The sequence below is a fragment of the Gregarina niphandrodes genome, assembly GCF_000223845.1.
Source record: "Gregarina niphandrodes unplaced genomic scaffold scaffold00004, whole genome shotgun sequence".
Lineage (NCBI taxonomy): Eukaryota > Apicomplexa > Conoidasida > Eugregarinorida > Gregarinidae > Gregarina > Gregarina niphandrodes.
Window position 1 is genome coordinate 383,034 of NW_011645775.1, and position 27,419 is coordinate 410,452.

A 27,419-nucleotide genomic window follows, 5' to 3' on the forward strand; every position below is an offset into this window, starting at 1 on the left:
CCAAACGTTTGCCAGAATGTCGCCAGAAGTGGTTCGGGGTTTGACGCCTTCTGTTAAGATCCTCCCTGTCCCCAGACCCTGTCCCCAGACCCTTTACCCAGACCTTTTGGCCAGTCTCATAAGGCCATGCATGTCCTTGGGTATATGGCTGGGGTATTATAATGCGTTGGGATGAAATGTTTTTGCGCAGTAGTGGTCCTTCAGTGTCCAAAGAGTTTTACGATTTGATAAAGGCCATTGGAGAGACGCGGAGTAAGCAAGATGAGGACTTGCTTCTAGACATCGAGCTTGGTCGGTTGATGGTGCGATTTCGAGAGTCTACTGGATTAACGAATGTGCGGTTGAAAGAACTAGTGATTCGCGCTCTATATTGCTTCATGCTAGGTCACGATATCGAGTTCTGCGTCATCCAGGGTCTGTCGCTCTCCAGCGACAAAGACCTGTGGTGTAAGCGGACCGGTTATTTAATGGCAAGTCAGGCCATACCTGAATCTTCCGAGTTGTTGTTGCTATCTGTTAACACCATCCAGAAAGACCTACAAACTTCTAATCACTACGAGACATGTGCCGCGTTAAATATAATCGCTAACAAAGTACATGCAGAAGCCGTTCCAGTCTTGCTCCCGAGTGTAATCAAGCTTATCGAACACCCACGAGATATCATCCGGAAAAAAGCACTATGTGCGCTCACGCATATATTACAAAAGCACCCTTTGTATTCAACGGAAGAAGTCGTCAATGCAATTTCTCTCCCCGACTACGTGCGGTCAACTCTCCAGTCCAATGAACCCACGGTCATCCTGTGTCTTGTCAACTTCCTTAATCAACTATACACTTGTCTACAAGACTCTTCTATACAACTAGTGGCTGGGACGCAAGCGGCTGGGACGCCAGCGGCTGGGACGCAACCAGCTGGGACGCAAGTGTGCGCTTTGACGAACGTTATGTCTGCACAAAATACACCTGTACACAACCCGGCTGAATCAAACCCGACCGTCACTGGAGTCGATGTAGTAAGTTGTGCTGTTGGAAGCAATACCACAATAACCAGCAACATGGTTGGCAATGTGGCTATGGGTAGTGCGGGTCCTGGGACCAAGATGCAGTTGGCGCGGCGGTATTTTAGTCACAGCAAGGCGTTGGTGCCTCAACTGGTGGCGACATTGAAGAATGTAATCCACGGCAGGATGTCCGACCAAGCGGAGTATCACCGCATACCCGCACCGTGGTTGCAGATCCGAATCATGCGCTTGCTGGTCGCCTTGGTTAAAAAAAATCCGGTGCTTAGTCAGGAATGTTACGATGTCTTGCGGCAGTGTTTGACCGAGCCGCAAAACAATATCAGCTTTGCCGTCCAATACGAATGCATCTTGACCATCGCCTCAATCTACCCCCATGCTAATCTCTGCCGTCTTGCTGCCCAAGCCATCGGTACCTTTGTTGAAAGTAACAACCGAAATCTACGGCTCGCCGGACTCAACGGACTGACCAAACTTGTAGAGATCGACCCTGCATTCATCCAAGGTCACCAACTCACCATCATCGACTCCCTCGAAGATTTAGACGAGACCATACGCACCAAGACACTTCAACTTCTGGCCCAAAGCACGACCTCCACCAACGTCTTGGCCGTCGTCGACAAACTCATTGCTAGCGCCGAGTACGTACCCAACCACTCCCAACGCCTTCACCACCACTGCATCCTGTGTAGGCAACACACACGTGGGTTAACACACCCCGCGCTACACACCCCGCGCTACACACACACCGTGGGTAATTTGATTTGCTGTAGGAAGTACTACCAGTCGTCGTTGCGGAAGGAAATGGTGCGCAAGTGTTACGAGTTGATCGACCGGTTCGCTCCGACGCCGGACGACTATATCTTGACGATGTGTCGGTTGATGAAGTGCCACCCGCGGTACTTCGACGAGTCGTGCGGTGCGCAGTTCGTCTCGGTAGTGGGCGAGGGGCCGGCGAACGACGACCAGGACTCGGCTGTGGATGACGCCTTCCGGAAGCAGTGTGTGGAGTGTATGCTGGAAGTTCTGGACACGGTGGAGGGGCAGCACGGCCAGGTGCTGGTGGCGTGCGTCTGGGCCCTGTGCACGTGCGCCTACACGATCGACGACCAGTTCCCCATCTCCATTCCCGGCGCTGAGGAACAAGAAGAATGGGACGTACGGACGGCGCTGGCTCCCACGCCGCCGGCTCCTACGACGTTGGCTCCCACGACGCTGGAGCACACACCTGCCTTCCCGCCCTCCGAGGCGCTGACGCAGAAGGCTACGCGGCCACGGGTGAACGTCCTGGCTGATTTAGACGAGAGTCCTGGATCCGGTCCCGCTAGTCCTGCGCCGCGTCAGGTGGACTTCGACGTACCGCTTATGGCCGGGCAGCCGTGCGTGATCGAACAGCCCTCAGTGGGTGCAGAGGCTAAGCCCTGCTCCGGGGACGACGTGGACGTGTTGCTGCTTGGTCGCACCGCACCCGGGGTGGCTGGCGAGTTTGCACCGAGTCAGAACGGCTCCGGTGAGAACCATCTCGGTGAGAACCATCTCGGTGAGAACCATCTCGGGGAGAATCATCTCGGGGAGAACCCTGTAAGAGAGAAGAACCATCTGCAAGATAAGAGTCCTGTGGGGGATAATCGTTTAGGGGAAAAGAGTAAGTGTGCCCGGGTGGTGCGGGGTAGGCGAGGACTGTTGGAGCGGATTGTGAATAAGTTATGGAATTGTTATCGAGAGCTAGTGAAGAGTCACCAAAGAGTGAGCGTGGTGCAGAGCTTGGTTCAATTGGTAGCGTTGCTGGAGCGACCGGTGGAGGCATGGTGGGGTAACGTAGCGCCGTTGGTATCGCGGCTGCAAGCGAACGCGTGGAGTGTCGACGTGGACAACGTGGTGCAGGAGTTTCTGGTTACGTCCGGTCCTACGCCGTCGGGGTCTGGGCTGCCTGCGCGATCGGGAGTGAAGGCGGCGAATTTGTATCCGGTGTTCGGTTACACGGAGGATGTGACACGTTACACGACGATGGAGGCGATTGAGAACTGCATCAAGACTCTGGGTGTGGAGGAGACGAGTGCTATGAAGGACCTGGTCCATGCCTACGCGACGCAAAGACAAGGACCGACTAGCGCGGAAGAAAACACGCTCCATTATAGCCCCTACGAAGACAACTCCGTCGCAGCTTCTGCCGCTCGCCGCAACCAACAGTCCGCCCAACAGTGTGCAGCGGACTTTGCCGTACGCTCCGTCGGCTCCCGATGGACCATCAACGGCCTCAAAGCCATCGAGAAACACACAAGCGAAAGGGCGGGTCCAGAGGAACGCAGCCAACGAACGACTGAAACGGTGAACGAAAGAGCCAACGAACGCACGGGAGCCAACGAACACATGGGACCCATCGCAGTGATAAACCAAGGCACTCCGACCACCTACAGACCCTCCGGGGATACTCTCGCTCAGAACCAAAATGGCGACGGATCGAACGAACCGGACATCGGCTTTAACTTCGCAAGGAAAAGGGAGCACACAAAAGTCCCGCAACCACCACGAATGGACCGCAAGACCAAAGTAGAAAGAGCGCCAGTCGACACCACCAAGCTGGAGGAGGCCGGTAAATTATTTGCTGGCATTGTCTAAGTCATCACCACCTCCAAGTCTAAGGGATCGCCTGCAAGTCGTCGTACCGGGCGGGACCTGGGACAAGACTCGAGGTTCAATGTAACGATGGTCGCCTGGAGATTGAGACCTAAAGCATAGAGGGCGAGATCTAGGTCTGAAGCGCGGGTCAAGCGCAGGTGAAGTGCGGGTCAAGCGCAGGTCGAGACCTGAGGCAGGTTGAGACCCAAGGCACCGGTATAGACCCAAGGCACCGGTATAGACCCAAGGCACCGGTATAGACCCAAGGCACCGGTTTATATATAGGAGTGGGTGACGTAAGGTTGGATGAAGAATCAAGGGCGGAGGTCTGGATTAGGGTGGCTATTTTTTGCACCTTAAACGAATGAAGCGTCCTGGTAAGGGAGTGCGTCAAGGGTCTTCCAGTTCTGTGGCTGGTCGCAGTGTAGGTCGTGGTGTTGCGGTGCCTGAAGAGGACGAGTTGATGCAGGAGGTGTTGGACGGTCGGAGGACGAGTCGGGAGGTGACGACGGCGGGGTCTTTCATTGCATGGTTGAACGAGTTGGTTCACAAAGTCCAGGCCCTGGGGTCGGTGGATATCCGGGACGAGTTGCGTCAATTCCACATTCGAATTCGTGAGCATCCGGAGAGCGTGACGATGCGTGAAAGTGCGGTAGTAATTGCAACACTCACACGCGCAATCAAGAAGCAGGTGGCCGGCTTCATCGACGACGTGGAGTCGCTCAAAGAGAAAATTCGGTCGCATGGGGACGACGAAGAGGGACCGCCCGCCGCCAGGGCTAGGAGTAGGTCGCATCGGAGTCACGGGGCCGGGCTGGTGGTGCCGACGACCATCACCTCGGCCGTGATCAAGACAGCCAAACGGTTGGCGGGGGCGCAGTCCGCATCAATCCGAATGAGGTCCCGCCACCACCGAGTGCCGAGACACGTTGCCGGTATGGATGCCGGAGTGGATACCGAGCAGGGGGGAGATTCGAACGCACGACTGTTAGGTGCCGAGATGTCAGGTGCCCAGGTGTTCAGTGCGGCCAACATCCAACAGTCCATCCAGGCCATCATGGCGGGTCTCAGCACCACTGACGTCCTGAGCCTTCTCGGAATCGACCCTGCGGCCCCTGTGGTCTTGATCGACGACGAAGACGTCATCATGGCCTTCGAGGCAGCCCTTAGTCCGAACCACACTATAGGCAGTTCCTCTAGCTATACTGGGCAGTCCACCTCCAAAAGCACCCCGTTCGCCACTCCCATGGAGTCCCCGGTTGGCTCGCCCCACGTCCTTCCCGTACCGTCTCCAAATGGAACGGTGTTAGGACGAGGTACACCATCTCCAGATTTGTTTCCGGCCTCGTCTCTAGAACTACTGTCTCCGGGTATTCTGTCGCCCGGAATGCTGACTCCCGGGAACATGCCCGGTCTCGGCGACCCAAGTCGGGGACCTGTCTCCATTCAAGATATTGTTGCAGAAGTTAACCGGATCAAAAATGCCACACAGGGGGTACCAGGACAGGACTCCGGAATACCCATTGTCGAAATCTTAACACCACTCACCCTCCCTGCACCTCCTCCCGAGACCGACAACCTACCAGCGGCAGAGAACGAGACTGCTGGCAACCAGAACAAGAATGCTGGGAGCCAGAACGTGATCCCGGACGTGATCGCGGACGCGGCCCAGAATGCGGTCCAGAACGTGGTCGCTGGGGGTGAGAATGCCGTGGATGCTGTAGTACCCGACCACACGGACCCAGAACCGTCAGAGTCAGGACCCACAGAGTCAGGACAGGCGGGCCGAAAGGAATCGATGGGGCAGATCCGTACACCGATAGGAAAGGACCGCGAGTTTGTTTCGAGCCCGCGCTTGGTGGATGAGTTGACGAATCCGACGACTGCGGGTAGTGGGTTGAGAGCGATTGGCGCGTCGGCGGACTCGGTAGGTGACTGTGGAGGTGGCCCTCAGTCGACGGTGAGAGAGTTGGAATTGGATGAGTTGGATGAGAACCAGCGTTTTCTGGAAGAGGCATCGGAGCCAGTGCGACTCACAATGTACGAGCGGTTGCGGGACCGACGACGACCGAAGGTTGTAGGACACGACGATGTGGCAGTCGCTGTGGATAGCGACAAGGACAGTGACGTACCGCACCCGGCCAGTGTGAGTCGGAGTCGCCGGAGACTGGGAACGACGACCAGGAAGAAGAAGCCACGACACGTGGCGCCTGACGCTGCTATCGACGTGGTGCTTTGGAGCGAGGATGAGACAATCCGGAGGTGTCCTCTGGATGTGCATAGTCTTAAGTCTATGGCAGGAGACGATGAGGGCATCCCTTTTTCAATTTGGAACAAAGGACCCGTGCAGCCACGACTGAGAATGGTCGTATCCGCCAACTGGCACGCCGTGATGGGGGTTCCGGGAGTTTGCACGTTGTACGACTTCATCAAGGGACATCAACGGAACGCGTGGAACTTAGACGGGGCGGGGAACAGAGTGGGGCACTTCGGCAAGTCGGTTGAAAAGGCTGTGCACGAGGCAACTGAGGAGGGAATGCAGGAAGGGATGGCGAAGGCGACGGAGGAAGCGTTGCCCGAGTCAAAGCGACGCCGATTCAACAGTCTACAGACATCTCCCGGAGTCTGGGACACGCCTCCCGGAGTGTGGGACCCCCCTACCGCTGGATCCGAAGTCCGGTCCGAGGAGGGAAGCGCTGTTACCCGTCTTGGAGGAGGGGAGGACGAGTCCAGGGATTCGGCTCAGGGCGATGTTATTCATGGTGAAGGGACTCTTGAAGAGGAGGGCAATGCCTGTGTCGGCTTGCCCCCTGACGTAACCATGACCGAGCAGGATGAGGCCGAAGTTGTAGTGGAGATCGAACCGGTGGTAGGGGCTGAGTCAGTGGTGGAGACTGAGGAGACCAGACCCGCGCCGGTGGTTGAGACTGAGGAGACCCGATCCGCGCCGGTGGTGGAGACTGAGGAGGGGAGATCCGCGTCAGTGCTGCAAGACGAAGATACCCTGGACGGTCTGATGCCCAATGTTACTGGGGCGAAGCCTGAATCCGCGGCGCTGCTGGAGGTGCCTGTGGACGAGGAGGCGCTGTCTAGTACGGACGTGTCTTCGGGTTGCTCGGACGAAGAGCCCGAGGAGGGGGAGGAAGTGGATGTGCGATTGTGGCGACGAATGCCGCGACGAGTCCGGAAGCGACTGAGGAGGAAGCCGTGCTTACGGTACTCGGACCTGGCAAAGGGACTGACCCGGATGCAGGCCGCCATGACCCTTTACTACGTTTTGGCGGCGAGTGCCAGCGGCCGCATTCACGTGACCCAGCACACTCCTTACGGACCAATCGAAATAGTTGCGTTGGACCGGAGTGCCGACCACCCCCCAGACCGGTAAAACGACCACCCAGACCGTTAAAATGACCACCCGGCCGAGGGGTGCAGTGTTTGTTTTTGCTTGACTGTTCGGATGAATAGCTGGTTCAAGTTGGCTTTGTGCGTCTGGGGTGCTATCGGACAGACGATTGAGAGTTGGATCGGTGGCCAGTACCCGAGTTCTTTGTCCAAGACGATGGCGTTGGTTGGTGATGTGAGTCAGTTGATGTCGGGTCTGGGGAGTCGGCATGTGGTGGTGATATTGCCTAGTAATGACGCGTGGAAATCACACAAGGATTTGTACAATAAGTTGCAGAGCAGCCCGAATGATAGGTACTCGATGCTTCTGGATGCGGTAGTGGAAGTGCCCGGTGTAACCACTCTGGCGGGGGTCAAGTCTCTGAACGACATTAGCTTCAGCGATGTCTATACTCTGGCCGGTACGCCAGTAGTCAAGGATAAGGGCAAGTACTATTACGGCCAGATGTCAGCCGACGGCAGCACAAAGAAATCCGGAAAGCCCATTGAAATAAACAAGACCCCTCTAGCCGCCTTCGACAACGTCGCCATTTTCCAGGCCAAGACATTCGCTCTACCGCCTGCACTCCGCCAATGAACCAGCCCTTCGGACAAGTCTGCTTCCGAACAGTCAGTCTCCATCCTGACGTCCATACACTAACCGTTTCCCCAGAAGGGACCACAGAAGAAGAGATCATGACCAATATATCCCTGGCCGCCATGTGCCTTTGCGCCAAATATACCTGGGATCATGCGGCCATGAACGAAGATGTGTATTTGACTGGTCACTTGGGTAGTGCCATTGGTCTAAGTGACTACTGTAGTAAGTCTACCAACTACAGTAGTCAGACCAATAACAAGGATGTTGATCAAGTGGTCAATGTCATGAGCATGTTTATTCCCCACAGACAGCCCTCTTTCATAGTCCTCTTTTTTGACTAGAGGAGGAACAATAAAAATACTATATGGGGTAAGCCGTCTAAAAGGTAACAACGTACGTCTCGTAGTAACGCACAAGGACAGCTCACGCCAGCAGAGCAAAAGGCGCTCTTGCAATCAGCAAAGTTTACAGAAAAAGACATCAGGCGAATTTATCGGAGGTAAGACCATGCATGCATCGTTAACTTGTTTGATGCCTTAACTGGCTGTTCCGTTAACTTGGTGCCTTGACCTTCATGTTATAAAGCTCTATGTTTCAGATTCAAGGCTCTGGATACGAATAATAATGGAGAGTTAGATCCTCATGAGCTCTTTGATGTTCCTGAGATAGCTGACGTAAGTTGATTGTCTTTTTTTCTGTGATGAGATGCGCTGCAGAATCCGCTTGTCAAGAGAGTGATTTCGGTATTTGATACTAACGGTGATGGCAAGGTTTCCTTTACAGAATTCATGGTCGGTCTGGCAAAGCTCACTACCGGGACTGATGAGTACCAAAAGACGAAATTCGCTTTTGATATTTATGACGTCACCAAAGACGGATATATCTCCAATGGAGAGCTCTTTACCGTTATGAAGACAATGGTCGGGAACAATCTAACCGACCAGCAACTCCAACAGTTAGTCGACCGGACAATGCTACAGGCAGACCGTGACGGAGACGGGCTTATTTCCTTTGCCGAATTTCAGGATGTCGTTGCCCACGTGGACATTCCGGACAAGTTAAAAATCGACGTATAGCCTCACTGACTGTCAGGCGGCACGAACTTGCTGTACACGACCGGCTCTACAGAGCTGGCTCCCATTGACGTACTTACTACGTTGGAGTGCGTCCGAACTCTATTATGATCACTAGATATACAAGGCCAACCATATTTCAGGTCAACCCACATCCAGAGTCATCCAGAGCAGCCCCGCACTACAGGCTGTCTAGAGCACCCCCGCTGAGGTCGAAAAGATAACCAAAAATCGAGCATTCTGTTTATGGACAGCGCGGTGATTTATTGAGTGCGCGACAATCTTTGCGCACACGTTTGCAAACACGCTTGCGGCGCTAAACTGAATGCGATTGGCCGGGTTTTATGTGTCTAGCGTGGCGTCATGCTGCATGCGCTGCGGATTGGTGCTTATCCCTCCAGTGGGGCGTTAGAGGTTTGGCGCTACTCGAGGCTTGTGATGTAATGCGACCGAAATCGAGCAGGCGCGGCGCAAGGCAGGATGTCCGTAATTGGGTGTCCGGTTATGGTGTCTAGTTTAGGATTCCAGGGGGGTTTGCTGTAATTCTAGTTTGGCTGGGGGAAAGGGTAGCCAGGTATTGAGTCTGCGGGCTTCAAGATGCCGTGTCGTGGATGAGACGACCGGGTCGACGCCGTTGGATTGACGACGGCACAGTAACTACATGAAAGGGGGTGATCAGTGGGTAGTTAATTGTTTTACAGAATAAATTTGCCAACATGGGTATAGACGACTATAACGGTGGAGCTGCTTTGGCGATGCTCGGTGACGGGTGTATTTGTGTGGCGTCGGACAAGAGGATTGGAAGCAACTCGTTGAAGACGGTTGAAATGAACTACGAAAAGTGTTTCGAAATAACACCACATACCTATCTTGCATGTTGCGGCCTAGCTACGGACGTTGAGACACTCTACAAGACCATAAGATTCCATAAGAACTTGTTCCACTTGCGCGAAGAAAGGGAGATGAAGCCCCGAGCAGTCGCAAGCTTCGTTGGCAACCAGTTGTACCAACGCCGATTTTCGCCCTGGTTCGCCAGCCCCATTGTGGCCGGTGTAGACGCCGAAACAGGCGAGCCATACGCGGAGTCTTTTGACTTCATTGGCGGTCTGGAGAACATCGAGGACTTCGGGGTGGTTGGAACCGCCACCGAGCAAATCATGGGTGCCTGTGAAGCGCACTGGAGACCGAACCTCAAGCCCGAAGAACTAGCAGAATGCGCGGCCACCTGCCTTCTAGCCGGCGTTGAAAGGGACTGCTACTCCGGCTGGGGCGCTGTCGTACATGTCGTGTAAGCCTCCACACCCTGCAAATCAACCACCCGCACACTCATCAAAAACACAAGCTTCCAGCGCGTGCCCACTCCACAATAGTACCACACACAACAGCACTATCCGTCACCTTTTATTGTAGCACCAAAGACCGTGTAATCACGCGTCATATAGAGTCTCGAATGGACTAGCTTTTTGAAAGAATATATGAACAAAAGTCACCTACTTAATCCGTGCGTTTCCCACTAGGCATGCATCTCTGTGTAACCATGCCAAACGGGTCCGCAGTACTTCCACGGGTCCGCAGTACTTCCACGGGTCCGCAGTACCTCCACGGGTCCGCAGTACTTCCACGGGTCCGCAGTACTTCCACGGGTCCGCAGTACTTCCAACGCCTACTCAAGTTCTTGGAGGCCAGTCGTCCAGTATGTTCTCAGTCATGTTGGGCACACAAACGCGGAGGAAGTGTGCGAGGTGAGTGAAGAACAACGGGTGGACCTCCGCCTTGTTAGAGTCCTGCCACTCTCTCTCAAGCAGCTTGAGGGAGTGGAGCTGGTTAGCGGCCACATGTTTGGTCCACCGCTTATTCAGCGACCGGCCGTGGAAAAGTCCGTCCACCAGAACGCTCAAGAGCTGGCCTTTCGGGTCGTCGTGGGCTCTCTGAATTGCCATCCAGACAAAGTTCATAAAGAGCAGGTCAGACAGACCTTTCCAGTACGTCTTGGGGATGTGTGCAGCCACTTCGCCTGCGAGGGCCTTTACGTCGTCCAGGTTATCTGGCGCGCGACGGATCAAGGTCTGCAATGTACTTAATATCAGCGACATCAACAACGGGCGGTCGGTTATATCCTCCACGTGCCCAGCAGCCACGCTGTCGTACTCCATGCATCGCTTCATAAAACGGTCCGCCAACACGCGTAATAGGCCAGACCTACTTCGGAACTGAGGGAAAAAGAGAGTGTCAAAAAACCACGAACGGAGTGATGAACGAAGGGGGAAAAATGCATCGGGGAGAAGCATCGAGGGGAAGCACGCATCGGGGAGCAGCTTACGTATGATAATATGACTGGACCGACGCTGCTTTCTCGCCAGAGGTGGCGGTCGGGTATTTGAGAGATGGCAGCGGTTATTTGAACTTGAGCATTGAACGCAATCTGTTCCAGTTCGAGAGAGGCGCAGTATTTTTCCACCTGGCCGGCCGTAAGCAAGTTCTTGTACACGTCCCAGACTTCGACGGGACCTGTGAGGGCTTGGTTATTGTGGCTGCCCATGAATTGGTCCAGGAATCCGTACGCGAGTTGTCCATCGAAGGCGGCTTCCAGCTCTCGGCGTTTCCTTGCATAAATCTGTTTCAGACTGTCGATGAAGTAGGCGATTTCCAGCGTTATTTCGCTTTTCGGTGGCACGTGGCATGCTAAAGCTAGCCGACTGATAGTGCCTCGTAGAGTCTCGATTTCTTCTGCTAGCGCTGTGACATCTTCAGCGGCAGTCCCGAACTCATGTGTGGGGGCCAGAGTGCCTAATAGATACCGTCCATTTCTCAACTTATTCATCGATACTCGCAACTTTGACCAGAGTCCAGTGGCTGCTTGGAAGAGGGAATTAGCGACCAGTAGACGGCAACATTGAAAGGCCGCAATCAAGGCACCAACGCAGCTAGCTGTTTGCGTTTCTGAGTTTCGGGCTCCTAGAACGAATTTCCGACACTTCTCCGAATATTGAGCCAAATAGCAAGACAGCTGTAGACTCAGCTCCTTGTAAATCTCCAGATCTTCCTTCAGGGTACCAAGCTTGGGTAACAATGGTCGCAATATTTTCTCAGCACTCAATCGGCATTGATTAAACTCACCAAACGGCATAACACTCCCACCCATCATGCCAGAGACCCCGTTACCCCCGACCTGGTCATTGCCACCGTCATGTTGCGCAATCGTTTGCGTGTTCGATTGTGTATTCTTTTGTGTCTTCGTGTTTGTGATATGAATAATTCCGTTCGGGCCGGTAGCTAGGGAAAGGCCTCCACTAATCGTGTGTGCACTTGAGAAAGGCGTACCAGCCACCGATAGGTCGTACTGTTCTATGTACGGAGAAACGTTGACCTCATGCTGTCGGGTGATCCTCTGCAGCAACTTAGCTTGAGACAGCCAAACAACGTCTAGTCCATTGACATAGACCTGATGATCCCACGGTAACCCTGTTTTAGACGAACTTACAGATTCCAACATATTCAGGATCTCATCCAGTATGTCCAAGTTATCATTCATTCGGTCCTTGGTGTCGTTGTACATAAACACCCGCAGATTCACAAAACTTTGTCGCAATGTATCCAGGAGACTAAGACTCGCATGAGACCAATTATACTCATCTTGAACTCCCGTACTCCGGCTGATAGGACTCTGATTCACTGGTGCATTTTTACTGTTACCTAACTCCTTTATGATACCTTGAGTCTCCTTTATCAACTTGCCAAATCTATCATCCAAAATTCCATCATAGACCGCCGCAGTAGATGAGACGCGACTAGACTTAGATAATATAGAACCGGACAGTTCATTCATTGCTTTAAGGCAAGCAAGAATGGAGTGTTTGATGCTAGGCTCACTCACAGCATCCAATCGACCGACGAGCTCTCTGACTATGGGCTCAAACTGAATGCTCGTAATTGACATGGACTCTTCAGAGCATCTCATGGCTCCTATAAACTCATAAAGCAGACTCAAGGCTAGAATTGTCTGCTCTCTATCAGCACGAGCCCTAGAAAGAATATTCGGAAAATCTTGGACAGACCGCTCCAAGAAATCTATAAGTTTCAAATCCATCGGATTGTTAGGATCCAATCCAATATGGCGGCTGTGGTTCTCTACCACCGTAGCCAATGCCGGCATCTCATCAATCATAAGATCCTCGCTTATGCTCCCAAAGATACACGGGACAATTGGCCCCTTCCAGTGTCGTTCCCGCCGACTGGCATTCTGTTGACTAGCTGCTGCACTATATTTTTGATTAAGAACATATGTCCATATATTCTTCCACATGCAATGAGTGATAAATAAAAGACTGCGACACGCCTTCACATCATTTAGCCATTCTCGTTGCTCAGTTATATCCAAAGCAGTTGGCCGATATACACTTCGAAGAAAATTCCATAAACTTTCAAGATCTCGACAATAGGGAGATAAGGGCAGAAAAGCCTTTAGAACATTGCTATGATATGGGATCCATTCCGGGTCATCTGCATAATCTGTTAGAAACTGAACCAGAGTAGAATATATTACTTCAGAATTCTGTTCAGCAGTATGGACGATACTGCTAGCGAACACTAAGCCATCCACTAATTGAGCCACTACCGGTAATACAGGTAAATGGTTATCAGCGAAAAGCAATGCTGCTATTCCTGTTACTTGTGGATCTTTCATTTCATATAATATCTCGTTTTTAGACGCGCGCACACACGTTTCTCCAGATGCGCGCACACACGTTTCTAAGAATTCAAGCGCGCTAAAACTAACTAATAAACTACAATCACGCGCATGCTTGATACCTAGGCTTAATAGCGAGGTAATAATAACGCTAATATACCTCTGAACATCATCGGTGGTATATCCCACATAATCAACCACATTTGAGTAATCTTCGGCCAATGATACCTGACGTCCACTTTTTCTCCCGGCTGAGCTAGACTTCGTAGATACGCTTGCCGTGGCTAAGTGAGGTTTGATATACACTTTCCGTCGAGAAAGTAAATGTTTGAGGACATCATTTGCGACATCCAATGCCGTAAGTCTAACGAGTGCGGAAGGATGTCTGAGTCCAATGTGAGCCATTTGAATGAGCGTAGAATAAAGTTCCATGTTGGCATCAAACGTAGTAACACACTTTTTCATCGTGAGAAGTGAAAGGACAGCGACGACAGGATATACGTCATTAACTCGGTCCTTGACGGTTGTTAGGAGAAAATCCTTTAAAGACTGGAGCAGCACTTCAGCTCCAGCGAGTAGGGCGACATGGACCTCAGTTTGACTGTTGGTATATGGTTGATCGGCGTTTGATTGAATTCCAGCGGTTTCCGGAATGGATTCTAATGTCTCTACAACTCGAGCGAGAAGCTCATCTACTACAAGGGCTATAATGAAGACACCGGTGGTTCTAAGAATGCGAATATTGCTTGTAGAGAACAATACAAGCCAGCTGCTAACGAAGTTTACAAAGGTTTCCGCCTGTCTTAGACCAACATAGTCTCCTCGAAGTTGTTTAGCCACAAGTAGTGGTAGATTACTAACCAGCATTTTATGTTCCTTAACCAAGATCGTATTCTTGGTTACCAATAGCATGTCTGACAGAGGTTTATCTAGTCTAAGAACCAGGTCCATCAATCTCGCGGGTCCGGTGATTAAAGTCTCCCCGATTTCGGCAGATAAGGAATCACCCGCTCCCGTGCTCACGGTGTTCCCACCAACTCCGTTAGCTTGGACAACAGAGGTAAGTTCCTTGAACCTCGGCACATAGTTAGGTAAGCTATCTCGCACAATGTCCATGACTTTTGTATAACAGGCCTTTGCCTTACGTTCCAGCAAACTCGTGCGCATGATGCACAGTAGCCCGCTCATCAGAGGAGACAACGCGCCGACCTCCTGGCCTGTGCGATCGAGGGCTCCATCCACAAGAGCGATTCGTTCGTCTTCATTTTGAACTTGCTTATAGTCCTGCTCACTATACAGGTCATGGGGATAACCACTCAATTCAAATAGCAAGTTCAGCGTCTCACCCTCCGATAAAGCACCAAGCTCCCCTTCAGAACATTCCCGCTCCAACAGTGCCATCAACGGCGAAATCCCGACACTCATGGGGGGATTGCTCCTCTGTTTCCGTCGCCGAGGCTGTGGCGCCTCTTCCTCTTCCGACACCTCTATCGCTTCTGAAACCACCGAAGAACCATCATCCTCGGTCTCCGAAGGCGACGAGAGCTCACCTGGCCACTGGTCCTCAACTCGACCCCGTTTCAATGACTAAAACGAACGAAGGTTTGCAGCAACGGAAACACCCAGTACGGCGAGGAGTACGCATAAAGACTCGGTCTTCGATCAACACGAACATGTACAACGGTACAGGACCACCTACCGATCGATTTCGCAACTCTACCATTTCTATAATGCAAATGCCTGAGGGTCACTGGCCATCAAGGAAATCATCAGGGTTCCGTCGGGGATGGTACATGCACCCAATCATCAAGGCACTTGCCAAGTAGTCGCCCTCTTATCCCCTTTGCCACAACCGCCACGCGTATTGACCCTCCCCTCCCTCCCACTGTGCCATGGGACAAACTACACGTCCGCATGCTCGCTAGTTGGTTTAGCCTATCAGTTTATATCCCCCGACAGAGTGGTTGCTGCAAGCTATTTTGGAGAAGTGCAGGTGATTGGAATCGAACGCATACCTGAAGAAGGGCCGGTTATCTTTGTAGGGAACCACAATAACAAATTTGTTGATGCGATTGTAAGTGATGTTTCGACCTACCTTTTAACCTTTTAGCTTCTTATGGCCTACATACCGAGACATATTCGGTTCCTGATTGCAGCTGTTGTAAGTGTAACTATTACGGGTGTGGACCACCTGGGTAGCCCACACACGACGGGGTGGCCCACTTTCACGAACAGACCCGTATTCGCCATGGTTGTGAGTATTGACTATTGTAGTCGCTTAAAGTCCCTTATTTCGGTGCTTGTGCTCGCCTATTAGGGAGTATTGGGGTGGATCGACCGCAAGATCAGAAGTTCACAGCCATGGGTAAGATCGTGAGGATTTGTGATGCAAGCCGGGAAAAGCAGCTGGTGAGCGATCTAAAGACGAATGTGATGAGGCGAATCGAGTCCATTCAAAATGGCACTCCCGGCGGCTGGAACCATTCTCCCAGAGGGTCCCGATCCCCCGATGGCTCTGAAGCAGAGATGCCTGGAAATCACCAGATGAACCGAGACCATGCCGGAAAACAGCTAGACCCAGTCCGAGATGGCCCGTCGAAATCTGAGGGATGGGACAGTGCGGGTGAATCAGACGGGAAGACGCCGTTGAACACCGAAAAGCGGGCGCGTGGTCAGGTGTTCGCGGAGACACCGTCCCCTTCGGACACTCCTGTGCCTTTTGCTCCGGCCATGGAATTCGATCTGAAGACCAAAGACGATCTGAAGACCAAAGGCGATCTGAAGACCAAGGGCGATATGAAGACCGAGGGCGATCTGGAGACCAAAGGCGATCTGGAGTCGAGGCGGCGGTCCGTGGACCTGGGCTCCGAGGAGGTCCTGGTGGTGGGCAATCCCTTCACGCGTTTCCCGCTGGAGTTAAAGCCGGGTTTCAAAATCAAGGTCGACGGTTACGTGAAGTGCAGCGGCCTATTTGTTGAAGACGGGCAAGTCCAGCGACCGTGTGATCTGGCAGCGGACCGGTCGGGGGAGGAGTTGACTGCTGATCTGTCCCACTCAAGTCCCCGGTCGGAGTCAGCGGAGGTGAAAGTGTGTTGTACGTTTGTTGTAACAGAGATAATCGATGACCACTACCTGCTGGCATCGGTGGAGAGGCGGGCACCGACTCAACGTGTCGGTCCAGCCATGGAGCGCGGACTCAGCAGCGTCGAAGGCGTGCCCGTGGTCGCCTCACCAGATCACCACGCCCGCAGTCCGGGTGAACCGAAACTCCGCAAAAACCAGAGCTGGGCTCCCGTCACGGCGCCTGGGGAGCACACACGAGCCGAGTTCCAGAACGCCGGGTCCCAGGGCGACCCGGCGGCAACCAGCCACTCCGCGGGTGAAAGTTCCCAAGCACGGAAACGACAATCGGGGAAGAAAAACAAACCATTCAAGTCGCTCAGCTTGCACCTGCAACACACACCCCCGCCACCTGCACCCACCTCCCGCGAGAGCGAATCTTCGCTCAAGCAGAGAGACATGAGGCCAAGAAACCCAGGAGAAGACGAAATAGTGGGGCAAGACGTAATGATAGAGCCCCATGACCAAGGCGTTGCGGACTCGGCGGTGCCGGCCCCGTCGATAGTTAGTAAGGAGTCTTCATCAAGCAAGGAGCGGCCACATGAGGTGTCGGCGGCTGATCAGCAGAAGGGAAGTTGCTTCACGATTTTACCCCGCGTGGACCAGGGAATGGTGTTCGAGTCGGTATCTACGGCGTTGTATGAGGGGTCGAGCATTTGCATTTTCCCGGAAGGCGGAAGTCACGACCAGCCGGACCTGTTGCCGTTAAAGCCAGGTGTGGCGATCATGGCCCTAAACGCGTACGAGTTGGGAGTTCGGGACGTGATGATTGTGCCGGTAGGGCTACATTACTTCGACCGACGAAAGCTTGGCAGTGACGCCGTGATCGAAATCGGCCGCCCGCTCCTGGTCTCACCCAAGGTCGCTCGTAAGTTTCATCTGGCACAGGAACTGAGTACTCTGGAACAGAGTACTCTGGAACACAGCACTCTGGAACATGATCCGCTGGAGCACAGCTTGCCAGGTTATTTGGGACAGGATGAACACAGGCCTGGGGCCGTGGGAGTCACTGCCGCGGAGGAGTTGCGAGCGGCGGGTGTGGATCATCGCGAGCTGAAGCGCGAGGCGGTGTCGGAGTTGATGGACAGCATCCGCGAGGGCATGAAGAGCTGCACAGTGACGGCGGATAGTTACCGTGTGTTGAAGACTGTACAGCGTTGCGCGGACGTGTACTTGCCGTTGCGCTTGCGTGCGACGCCGGAGGTGCGGCACCGACTGCAAACGCTGTTTGCGACGGTTTTTCACGTGCTTGGACTGCCTGCGCCGATCCAGGAGCTTGCGCACGACTATACAAAGAACCTGGAAGCGTTCGGCTTCTCGGACACGGACGTGCAGGAGATGGTCCGATACAACGTGGCCGACCACACGCACGTGTGGCGCGGCGGTCCGCGTGCTTGGTTGGCTGGCGAAGACGCGTGGTCAGTGGAGAGTTGGTGTTCCCCCGTTTGGCTGCTTCTGTTTGTCAAGTTGGCTCACTTGCTGCTTTTGACATTCGTTGCCGCACCCGCGCTTCTGTGCGCCCTGCCCGTCCGACTTTGCATCAACCATGCGGCCGCCAAATATCGCGTAAAAGCCACCCGCAGCAGCTCCGTGAAGCTCAGCGGCGTGGACGTGGTCGCGTCTTACAAAATACAAATGTTCTTCACTGTTGTGCCGGCCATGATCCTGTTAATCTCGCTGCTTCTTGCGCTTGCCCTTAGTCGTACATTGCTTCAATTCGCCTTCAACCTAGCCAGCTTCTTCGCATTATGCAGCTTCGCAGTCTACTACGGCCTTAGACTCACCCTACGTACCTCCCACCTCGTCAAACAAGTCAAATGCTACTACGCAATGTGCCTCACCGAAACCTCCGCTACCGAGGCAGGTGCGGCCATGATGGCCGAAAGAAATGAACTACAACTCCGCGTCAGAGACTACATCCTACATCTCGCCGAAGACGCCGGCCTCCGCGCCGAAGACGCCGGCCTCCGCGCCGAAGACGCCGGCCTCCGCGTTGATGAAACTATCAACCCTGACATCAAACTTGACCCCAAGGTCACCAAGGCACTAACACTCCTAGAAGCCCTAGTCCCCTTCGCTTTAATCGAGACCGACAGCGACCGGATCAGAAAGAAAGCCAGTAAGCACACACACCACGCCGCACCCACAGACATGTGTTTCTTCAGCACACATTAGCCCAGCCGTATATAGATCAATAGTAGCTAGCCGTGATGAAATAATCTGATTAATCATCTGATTAAAAAATCATTACGCTGGTCTAATGGAACCTTTCCGTAACGCTCGCAATCGTGCCTTCATCTGTCAGGTGAGCGTATCGACGAATATATCGGGTGGTGAGAAGAGCGTGTGGGGGAGGGGGGGGGTGGATGGAATGTGTGGAAGGGCCAAAAAGGGAGAGAGAGGGTGTAGGGGGGGGGGGGGGGGTGGGGAATCGTCGTGAGGTACCATTTCTTCTTTTTCATGATCTCGGCAGGTGGCGAGGTCTTTATAGAACTTGCCTAGAAACCTTAATATTTCAAATCCTTGTTCAGCATCAGTAACATTCGGTTGGAAAAGCCGTGCGAGCTTGAGAAGATCTGGTTCAAGAGAGGTGATAAGATCGTGATATTGGTTAAGTTCGCTGACAGCGAGTTCGACGAAGATGGTCATGATGGTTACAAATAGATCATGATGTTGGTCGATGTGTTCGGTGACTTCCACACGAATTTTTTTGACCTGTGTTTCCAATTGGTATAAACAGTTGTGGAGTTCTTTCAAACTCAAATTACATATCTCTAGACAGTGGCTGAAAGCTTCTTCTAGCGGCAGCCACAGAATAGGGCTATCTCGTTCGATCACTCCGGCGACATACATAAGTAAAGATTTGCCGCTGGCGCCGCTCGTGACGGCGCCATTTGCGTCCAGGGCATAGGCTGTGGTCCGTCGGAAGAGGTCGAGTGATGTGTAAGCAACCCCAAGGGCACGTTTAGAAGTTCGATAGTTCAAATAATTACCACATTTAAGCAGTAATGCCAACAATGTCTTAAACGCATTCCTCTCCAAAATCTCTTTTAAACAATTTGTCACAACCCGTTTCAGAGAATGGGCCAACTTGTTAAACCTTTCAAATGTCTCACGGTACGATATCACTCCCGCTAAACATTCCAACTTCTCCGCAAAACGCGACACAGTAGACCACTCCAACAAATGCTGCTCACTCACCGTCAAGTCGTCCTTACTTGCAGCTCGCAACGTCTCAATCTCGTCCTTACTTGGCGCTAACGTCGCCAACACCGCTAACGCCTCACTAGTAAACTGATACCCGTCTCGCGGAGTCGGAATATCCGGTAAGTCCAGCAACTTCAAGACGTCGCTCGAAGATGCACCAGACACATCAGCGCAAGACTCACCCGGACTCTCAGTACCGTCTTCCTGTGCCATCCCGCTCTGGACGCCATCACCCACGGTACCATCATCGATGGTACCCTTGTTCTCGGCTTCCGTGTTCTCGGTACCCTCGTTCTCGGTACCCTTGCTCTCGGTTTCCTTGTTCTCGGTACCCTTGTTCTCGGCCTTTTTCTCCAACTCGAGTTGCAGGCGTCTTTGCTTGTACTCCTTGGCTATCCGATATGTCTCTGGAGTGTTCATGTCGAGCACGGCTCGCACGAGCAGCGTCTTGTTGTCATAGATACCAAGACCCTTGAGCGAGATCTCCATGTTGTGGATACGGCGCGTGTCCAGAACACCTTTCCTCTTTACCAATTTTTTTGACTCGAAAGACGGTTGATTCTTAAGTGCCTCCTTGTCCGCAAAGAATAGTTTCTGCAGCAACTGGTAATCGGGGTCGACCCGACAAGGCACAACCTCCACCGCATCAGTACCTGACTCGGCGAGAATGCACACACTATTCGTGCGGGCGAGTGTGGCTCCAGTGGGTGTCAACCCACTCTGACCTGGTGCAGCGTTTTTGAATCCGACCTTGGGGCCCTCCGCCACGTCGAGTCGGGGCCCGTTGTCTGGGTGTCTGGCGGGGGGTAGAACCGTGTCCTCCCTAAGTACGTTGGCCCAGACGGTCTTCTGGACTGCGTCGGGCTTGAGCACCATCCAGTTGAGCTTTTTGGGGACCAGGTCCTCCGGTGGGCAGGGGCCGAAGATGGGGTCAATACGGCTTACATCCACAGGCGCGGCGGCTGGGGTCCTTCGTTTCCAGCCCTTTGCCACACCGCCACCCCCGCCCTTGGCATTGATGGCGGCGAACACACCCGCCATGGCTGCACCAAAACCACCAACCGCCGGCCGGTCCTTACTTCCTAGTCGCTCCTTACTGGGCGCCTGCTCCTTCCGCACACCCTCCAACCCCTTACTTGTCACGCGCCGATGCGAAGCACCACGGTGATGCGACGCCCCGCGATGATGCGAAGGCCCTCGATGGTGCGAAGGGCCGCGGTGATGAGAGACACGACGTCCATCACCCTCCACGAAACACATCCCATCTCCTTGGCCATCCTGTATAGTCACCTGTCGTCTGTCATCTGACGGTACTGCCGAAGGCACCGCAGATGGAGCGGTCGAAGCACCCTCTGCAGGCGCGATGGAGGGAGTAGGCGACCGCCCCGGTCCATCGATCCGCTCTGTGCTCTCCCGCTCTGTGCCGGTCGCGACGCGGTCCCGGCCGACCGTCTGTGCCAGGTCGGCCGACTGACCGGTCTTTTGAGTGGCCTCTGGTCCTCCTCCCGAGGTCTGTGGTCCTCCTCCCGAGGTCTGTAGTCCTCCTACCGAGGTCTCTAGTCCTCCTCCCGAGGTCTGTGGTCCTCCTCCCGGGGCCGGTGGTGCTCCCGGGGCTTGTGGTGCTCGTTGCGCGAATGGGTCTTTCTCGTTGTGAATCTCGACAAGCCTGGCAGCGGCCATGGTCCTGGAGGTGTCTTGGGCACGTGGGGATGTCTCGAGGGAGTGAGGCGCGGCGGGGAGGACGGGTGTGGGTGGTCTGTAAGGGTCGTGTGGTCGGGTGGCGTCTTGGCTGCTGACTTGGCTGCTGACTGGTCTGCTACCAGCGGAGGCTCCGAGGACGGTGACGTCGCTGAGGGTTTCATCTTCATCGGGTGGGATAAGAGGTCCATTCGGTCTAGGGTAGAAGCGTTTGGGGGACACCTTTGGACGGTGTAGTGGCGACTCGAAAAAGTCGTCGAACTTGGAGGTAGTATCATCACTGCCAAAGGGGACTACGGCCGTCTTCCACCGCTCCAGTCTCGCCAACGGTTCGAAGTCGGGCTCGTCTCCCTCGTCGTCCACACCCGCGCGATGACTCACATTGTCCGATGCCGCATGTCGTAAGACTCGTCGCGGCTGCGCCAGCACGCGTCCCGCTACCCCAAACGGAGGAATGTTGTACGCCAACCGCGGCGGTATCCGGGTGATCACGTGCGCCGCCCGCAAAGGCCGACTGCCCAGACGCTTCCGTCGACCGATCCCCAAACACTCCACTGCGCCACCCAACACTGCGCCACCCAGCACCTTCATGGCCGGTGCACGAACCGCGCACCGGCTGTCGCCCGTCCGCAGCGCCGTCGGATCCGTCGGAATCGCCGGAGCCGGAACCGATCGATCTGATTGATCGGCATGCGAATCAAGATAAAGATCGAGGTGGGCAGCATCGCCTGTAGCGGCAGTATTCTGTACCGTAGCAGCACCAGTGCCAACGCCACTGTCTGTAGGTACTACAGGAACTGTAGATATTGTAGCCGGTTCATGTTTTTCAGCCCCGACAAGATATATTTTGCGAGTCGTGATTGACGTTTTCAGAGCAATGCCCTGTTCAGTTACCACTGTATGATACGGTCGAGAGTTCTGGATCGGACTATGAATGGTAGGTGGCAAAGGTTTAGTGTCAAAGATCCTTCTGTGCACTCGACTCAGGGCTTGTCTGTTTTTTGCCCATTCGTGCACGGCCGTTTGCACACGCGTGCTAGTTCCCTGCCGTACAGCCCGACTTAAGCTAATTTCGGGCACATAAGGTTCATTTATAATGTCCAGCCGGGTTGTCTGGATCGTTCTTCGCCGTCTATTGACCACTCCGTCGGCGGCAGCGGCAAAAATGGTAGGCTTGCCAGCGTCCGCGAATCGACAGTTTTCATTCGCATGGATTCCCATCGACGAATCGGTACTAGCCAAACTGAAGGCTCCTCGGAGGTAAGAACCTTGCAGGAAAGGACCTTGCAGGAAAGGACCTTGCAGGAAAGGACCCTGGAGGAAAGGGCCCTGAGCTAAAGAACCCTGAGGGTAAGAATCTTGAGGCAAAGAACCCTGAGGGAAAGCGCCAGGTGGGTTGGTCAACACCGGTATCGAGCCGTCAGCAATCCATTCTTGAGCCGGTCCTCCTCCAGTCGGTAACGGGGGACTCCCGCTGGCCTCTACCGTGGCCAGTTCGGACTGTTTGAAGCGACTGTTATTAGAGGACGAAAGTTCGCCTACGGAGGCATCCATTCGAAACGTCCCGTCAGGAAGATCGGGTATATGCAAGTCAGACTCTGGAGTCTGTGTAAACGAGTAAGCTCCCTCGTCATGCTTTTCAGGCGTCCGCTCAGGCGTCAACGTGGGCGGCAATGCAGGCGGGGCTCCCACTCCACGGCCCGTCGTGCTCGCTTCTGCACCCACAAGTTTCGGATCGACAAGCTTTGGATTGACACGATTTGGGTCGACACGCTTTGGGTCGACAAGCTTTGAGTCGACGAATCTTAGATCGACGAACTTTGGATCGAGGAGGCTTGGGTCGACGCTTGGATCGACGCTTGGATCGACCACGAGATCTGCCTCCTTTGCCGGCTCCGACAGCTTCTCATCCGCAGAGGGCCAACTGCCCGAGCGGTCCCCCATCTGAGCTCCGTTGTCAAGGCGGGGTCCGGTTGCGGCACACGGTAATTCTAAGGTCTTATCTCCAGGGCCACCGGACTCAGCTGGCCGTCCGGAACAACGCTCCCGAAGTGTGTCTTCATGTGACAAAGCAGTCGGCTGAGCCATAGGTGTCTCTCTGGGCACATGGCGGGAACTCGCTCCTTGGGATTTCACTAACGGGCTGCTTGACGCATCCGTCCTAATAACGTCTACTCGCGACGGACCTCGAGAATTAGTACCTGCATTTTGTCTTGCGCCGTCTAACTGCTGTCTTGCGCCGGATTTTGGCCTTCCGTCTGACTGCTGTCTTGAGCGATTCTCTCTTCCTGCACTCTCCCTTGCTGAGTTCTCTCTTTCTGGACTCTCCCTCGCCAGTGACCTCTTCTGCCGCGGTTCTGCCACCCCCGTGGCGTCAACAGGCTTGACTATTGGGCTGCCGGAAACACTATTACCTGCCAGCTTCTTTTGGTGTGAAACCACCCTTTTATCACCCACTACATCCAGGTCCGCTTTGCCTTCACTAGGGCCCCTCTTACTCGCACAAGCCGTCGTCTCGTAACCAGACACCTTCTCGTGACCAGGCATCTTCTCGTGACCAGGCATCTTTTCGTGGCCAGATGGCTTTTCGTGACCAGGGACCTTCGCGGGGCCTGCCACCTCAGCGGGACTCGGTACCTTCTTGGCAGGAGTCGACTTTCCGCTGGTTCCCTTCCACTTACTCCCCCGCGGGCGGTAAGCCTCAGACCCGTGACTCTCGGCCTCCTGGGCTGCAGCCCCGTAAGCCGTAGCCCCACGAGAAGCTGAAGCCCCGTGAGCGGCCGCAGTGCTGTGAGCGGCCGCAGTGCTGTGAGAGACCTCCGTCCTGGGAGAGGCCTCCGTCCTGGGAGAAGCCTCAGTCCTGGGAGAAGCCTCAGTCCTGGGAGAAGCCTCAGTCCTGGGAGAAGCCTTAGTCCTGGGAGAAGCCTCAGTCCTGGGAGACGCCTGCCCCCATTGATTTTCAAGTTGACGATCTGCCTGGTCCGATTTGTGATCGCGGGAACCTTTATCAACAGCTTTGTCAGGAGACCCCCTGGTCTCAATAGAGCGTTTCACGGGCTTCGACGGGCTACTCGGCCTAGCACGGCTGTCCAGAAGCCGCGCAGTCGGTGTCTTCCCCGGTGTTTTGGGCTCTGCGGGTCGGATTATGCGTCGCGAAGGAATGAAGTCGGTGGGTACCCGGGGGGAGCTGTGAATCGGGCCAGCGAGTTGCGGGTCGGGGGATGACCTAGAGAGATCCAGTGCATAATTTGCCGCCTGGTCCTTTGACGATATCTCCTTAGTAGGACTGCTCAAAGCAGAATTGTTTAAAGCGGAATTGTTCAAGGCAGAGTACTCCCGAGTGGAATGGTTTCGAGCAGTCGGGTCTCGCGCAGTGTGGTCTCGCGCAGTCTGTGGGGTATCATTGATAGACATTATGCGCCTACTGGGACTCCTGGCAGTGTTCGGCGGTGTTCCGATTTCCTCTCCTTCCAGTAAGTCGGTTGACGCTAATCGAAAGGCATTGGGGGAAACGCTTCGCTGGCGTGCTATTAAGCCTTCCGGTGACGTGATCTTCCTTCGCTGCCGCGGGGGCCCGTTACTGAGAAATACCTGAATACCAGTGGGCATGTTTCTAGACCAAAAACACCTACCAAAATTGCTCAATTTGTTCCGGCACCATTCCCTGCAAAGTGCATTATAGGAACAGAGCAACGCATCCATGCTACTCCATAGTAACGGGATACTTGCATAAAAAGCATGGCTCCACTACAAACCCAATTGACGTCTTTGTCCAAACGTGATGCTGTTCGGAAAAAGCCTTTGTTGTGTTTGGGCCGGATCGTGGTTCAAACAGCGGCCGCGCGATCCGACTTGCTTCACCGCTGAGGGAAATCAAACGACTCCGAGAGGATATGATCTCAATCCGACTTGCCTCCCTCCGCGAGTGTCCGTCCGCGAGTGTCCGTCCGCGAGTGTCCGTCCACTTGTGTCCGTCCGCGAGTGTACATCCAATTGCTGTATGGTTCGGAGTCACACACGTGTGGTCCCGACGGAACACATGCCCAAGCAGCCATACGGTTGGCACTTATCCAGGCATGCGACTGACACTCATCTGGGCACGCAGTTGGCACAGGGTTGACCTTCATATCGGCACGCAGTTGGCACCCACTCATCTTGGCGTGTGCTTTCGTATCGTTGGGTGCTATCGTCTCGTTCCGTTCCGGCGCATGTTTCTATTCTGGGCCGGCATGTTAATCTTGACGCACTTTGCGAAGTGCTCGTGAGCGTGAAGCTCTGGCCAGAAAGCAATCACCTCGAACGGAATAATGGGGGGCATACAGCGGCAGAGTTGCCACCAGGGGGTCACCCCTGTTGGGAAAGTCGCGTCTGGAGCTGCGCTTGCGCTGTAGCGTTTATAGAGGCCTGTTGGTCGACGGTGGATGGCGTAGAGGGCTCGGACATGACCGGTCGGGGAGTATTAGCCTCGGTAGCGGGTTCTTCCTGTGGCGCCCCCACGTAGCCTGTGAGCTTGTAGAAGCTTCTAGCGTCTGCCGAGCGGATGGTCGGGTTAGTGTGCCACTGAATCATGCGGTTCGCGCCCTGGTCCCTGGTAGGCTGCATCCGCGGCACGACCTGGGTATTATCCGCTGAGGGGTACTTGTAGGCATCGTAACCCCCCATGTAGTCTACTACGCCGGATCCAACTGCACCGCCACCTCCTCCGTACATCTCGTACTCCTGTCCGGGCCCGGCCATCCCGGGGCCCGGCATCCCGGGCCCGGGCATCCCTGATCCGGGCATGCCGGGCCCGGTGGCCCCGGGGCTGCCAGTGTTGCCGGACATCAGGGGGCTGCGGTAGGGCGAGCCCCAATCGCCGGCGGCGTCTTCGGTTCCCGGAGGCGGGGCGGCGCTCGGTGCCGGAGAACCGTAGTTGTAGTCGGGAACGGGGTAGCCATTATAGGAGGGACTGCCATAGGGCGCATTGCCATAGTATTCGCCCGTCCAGCCTCCGGCGCCCCCATAGTCGGCGTACTCACCTGGCCAGGAGCTAGCCGGGTCCCACTGGTCGCCCCCGTCATCCGGACTCGGCGAGTCATACTCCCCGTATACACCCACCCGGCGGTGCGTTGCCTGCTTCGCCTTCACACGCGTCTTCGCTGCATCCGCTGCAGGCAGTGGGTGTTTCCGAGGCCGTCCACGCCCGCGCTTCACTGGCGCCGTGGCTGGCGACTGCGCTGGCGACGAGGAGCCCTGCTGCCCGCCACTCGGCCACGGCCGGTCTTCAAACAATTGCGGCATCCCCATCATTATTTTAACTACGTTCCAACTGCATGCTAAAAATACGCCGCCACACCCCCCGAGAAGCTTTTCTGGGGGGTGTAAGAAAGGTGGAGGGGAACACCTGTACGGCCGAAGAGAGCACACCCGTACTGTTGAAGAGAGCACACCCGTACTGTTGAAGAGAGCACACCACGCAGGGAACACCCCGCCCCCGCCAGGCGTACTTAACACCCCGCCCCGTCAGGTGTATGGGTACGGAACATCCGGGTTCGACCCGGTTGGGTTCCGTTCGTCAGACTCGCTCTAGTCGTAGCCGGTGCTGCAGCGTGTGACATCGGAAACGGGCGAGGCGAGGCGCAGTGGTGGAATTTCGCCGGCGTCTTCGAGCCAGTTGCGAGCCTCGACGGCCGCGATCACAGCGGGCATCACCTCCACCCACGGCCGCAAATCGCGCCAGCTCTGATTAAAGACGAGCCGGCACACACTATCGCGCACGTCGCTGCCCACTCCGGCCCCATCCGCGTCAGCAACCGGCCGCGCAACCGCGTTCCGCAACAACGCCTGCCGTACCGCGTCCACAGCCTCCGCCCCGCACGCATCCGGCTCCGTCTCCCGCGCGTTTCCAGCGACAACGGACCCGACCCGTGTACTCGGTTCACGATCCGCGCGGCTTCCAGCGACTGGATGTCGATCACGCGCGTCTGTCCCCCTTCGCGACCTCCCTCGCGACCTCCCTCACGACCCCCCCCACG

General features: G+C 54.8%; 9 protein-coding genes across 9 annotated transcripts; 6 read left to right on the forward strand and 3 right to left on the reverse strand.

Annotated features, from left to right (window-relative positions):
* Positions 1-161: 161 nt before the first annotated feature.
* GNI_033890 (adaptin amine-terminal region protein) lies at positions 162-3,638 on the forward strand (the record flags this gene model as incomplete). The annotated part of the gene is made up of 2 exons (XM_011130923.1): positions 162-1,660; positions 1,793-3,638. The coding sequence occupies 2 exons, from the start codon at positions 162-164 to the stop codon at positions 3,636-3,638; spliced, it is 3,345 nt and encodes a 1,114-aa protein (XP_011129225.1).
* A 364-nt stretch (positions 3,639-4,002) lies between these two features.
* GNI_033900 (hypothetical protein) lies at positions 4,003-7,023 on the forward strand (the record flags this gene model as incomplete). The annotated part of the gene is made up of 1 exon (XM_011130924.1): positions 4,003-7,023. One exon carries the CDS (start codon positions 4,003-4,005, stop codon positions 7,021-7,023), a length of 3,021 nt encoding a protein of 1,006 aa, XP_011129226.1.
* A 72-nt stretch (positions 7,024-7,095) lies between these two features.
* On the forward strand, positions 7,096-7,617 carry GNI_033910 (hypothetical protein; the record flags this gene model as incomplete). The annotated part of the gene is made up of 1 exon (XM_011130925.1): positions 7,096-7,617. The coding sequence occupies one exon, from the start codon at positions 7,096-7,098 to the stop codon at positions 7,615-7,617; it is 522 nt and encodes a 173-aa protein (XP_011129227.1).
* Positions 7,618-7,715: 98 nt separating this feature from the next.
* On the forward strand, positions 7,716-8,696 carry GNI_033920 (calcineurin B subunit; the record flags this gene model as incomplete). The annotated part of the gene is made up of 4 exons (XM_011130926.1): positions 7,716-7,912; positions 8,027-8,119; positions 8,219-8,294; positions 8,337-8,696. The coding sequence occupies 4 exons, from the start codon at positions 7,716-7,718 to the stop codon at positions 8,694-8,696; spliced, it is 726 nt and encodes a 241-aa protein (XP_011129228.1).
* A 713-nt stretch (positions 8,697-9,409) lies between these two features.
* GNI_033930 (proteasome subunit beta type) lies at positions 9,410-10,152 on the forward strand (the record flags this gene model as incomplete). The annotated part of the gene is made up of 2 exons (XM_011130927.1): positions 9,410-9,981; positions 10,104-10,152. 2 exons carry the CDS (start codon positions 9,410-9,412, stop codon positions 10,150-10,152), a joined length of 621 nt encoding a protein of 206 aa, XP_011129229.1.
* Positions 10,153-10,360: 208 nt separating this feature from the next.
* On the reverse strand, positions 10,361-15,103 carry GNI_033940 (hypothetical protein; the record flags this gene model as incomplete). The annotated part of the gene is made up of 3 exons (XM_011130928.1): positions 10,361-10,903; positions 11,014-14,967; positions 15,080-15,103. The coding sequence occupies 3 exons, from the start codon at positions 15,101-15,103 to the stop codon at positions 10,361-10,363; spliced, it is 4,521 nt and encodes a 1,506-aa protein (XP_011129230.1).
* A 63-nt stretch (positions 15,104-15,166) lies between these two features.
* Positions 15,167-18,675, forward strand: GNI_033950 (putative glycerol-3-phosphate acyltransferase; the record flags this gene model as incomplete). Its single annotated transcript, XM_011130929.1, has 3 exons — positions 15,167-15,454; positions 15,491-15,541; positions 15,655-18,675. 3 exons carry the CDS (start codon positions 15,167-15,169, stop codon positions 18,673-18,675), a joined length of 3,360 nt encoding a protein of 1,119 aa, XP_011129231.1.
* Positions 18,676-18,747: 72 nt separating this feature from the next.
* Positions 18,748-25,107, reverse strand: GNI_033960 (formin-like 2 domain protein; the record flags this gene model as incomplete). Its single annotated transcript, XM_011130930.1, has 2 exons — positions 18,748-18,798; positions 18,946-25,107. The coding sequence occupies 2 exons, from the start codon at positions 25,105-25,107 to the stop codon at positions 18,748-18,750; spliced, it is 6,213 nt and encodes a 2,070-aa protein (XP_011129232.1).
* Positions 25,108-25,749: 642 nt separating this feature from the next.
* On the reverse strand, positions 25,750-26,694 carry GNI_033970 (hypothetical protein; the record flags this gene model as incomplete). Its single annotated transcript, XM_011130931.1, has 1 exon — positions 25,750-26,694. The coding sequence occupies one exon, from the start codon at positions 26,692-26,694 to the stop codon at positions 25,750-25,752; it is 945 nt and encodes a 314-aa protein (XP_011129233.1).
* Between the last annotated feature and the right edge of the window lie 725 nt (positions 26,695-27,419).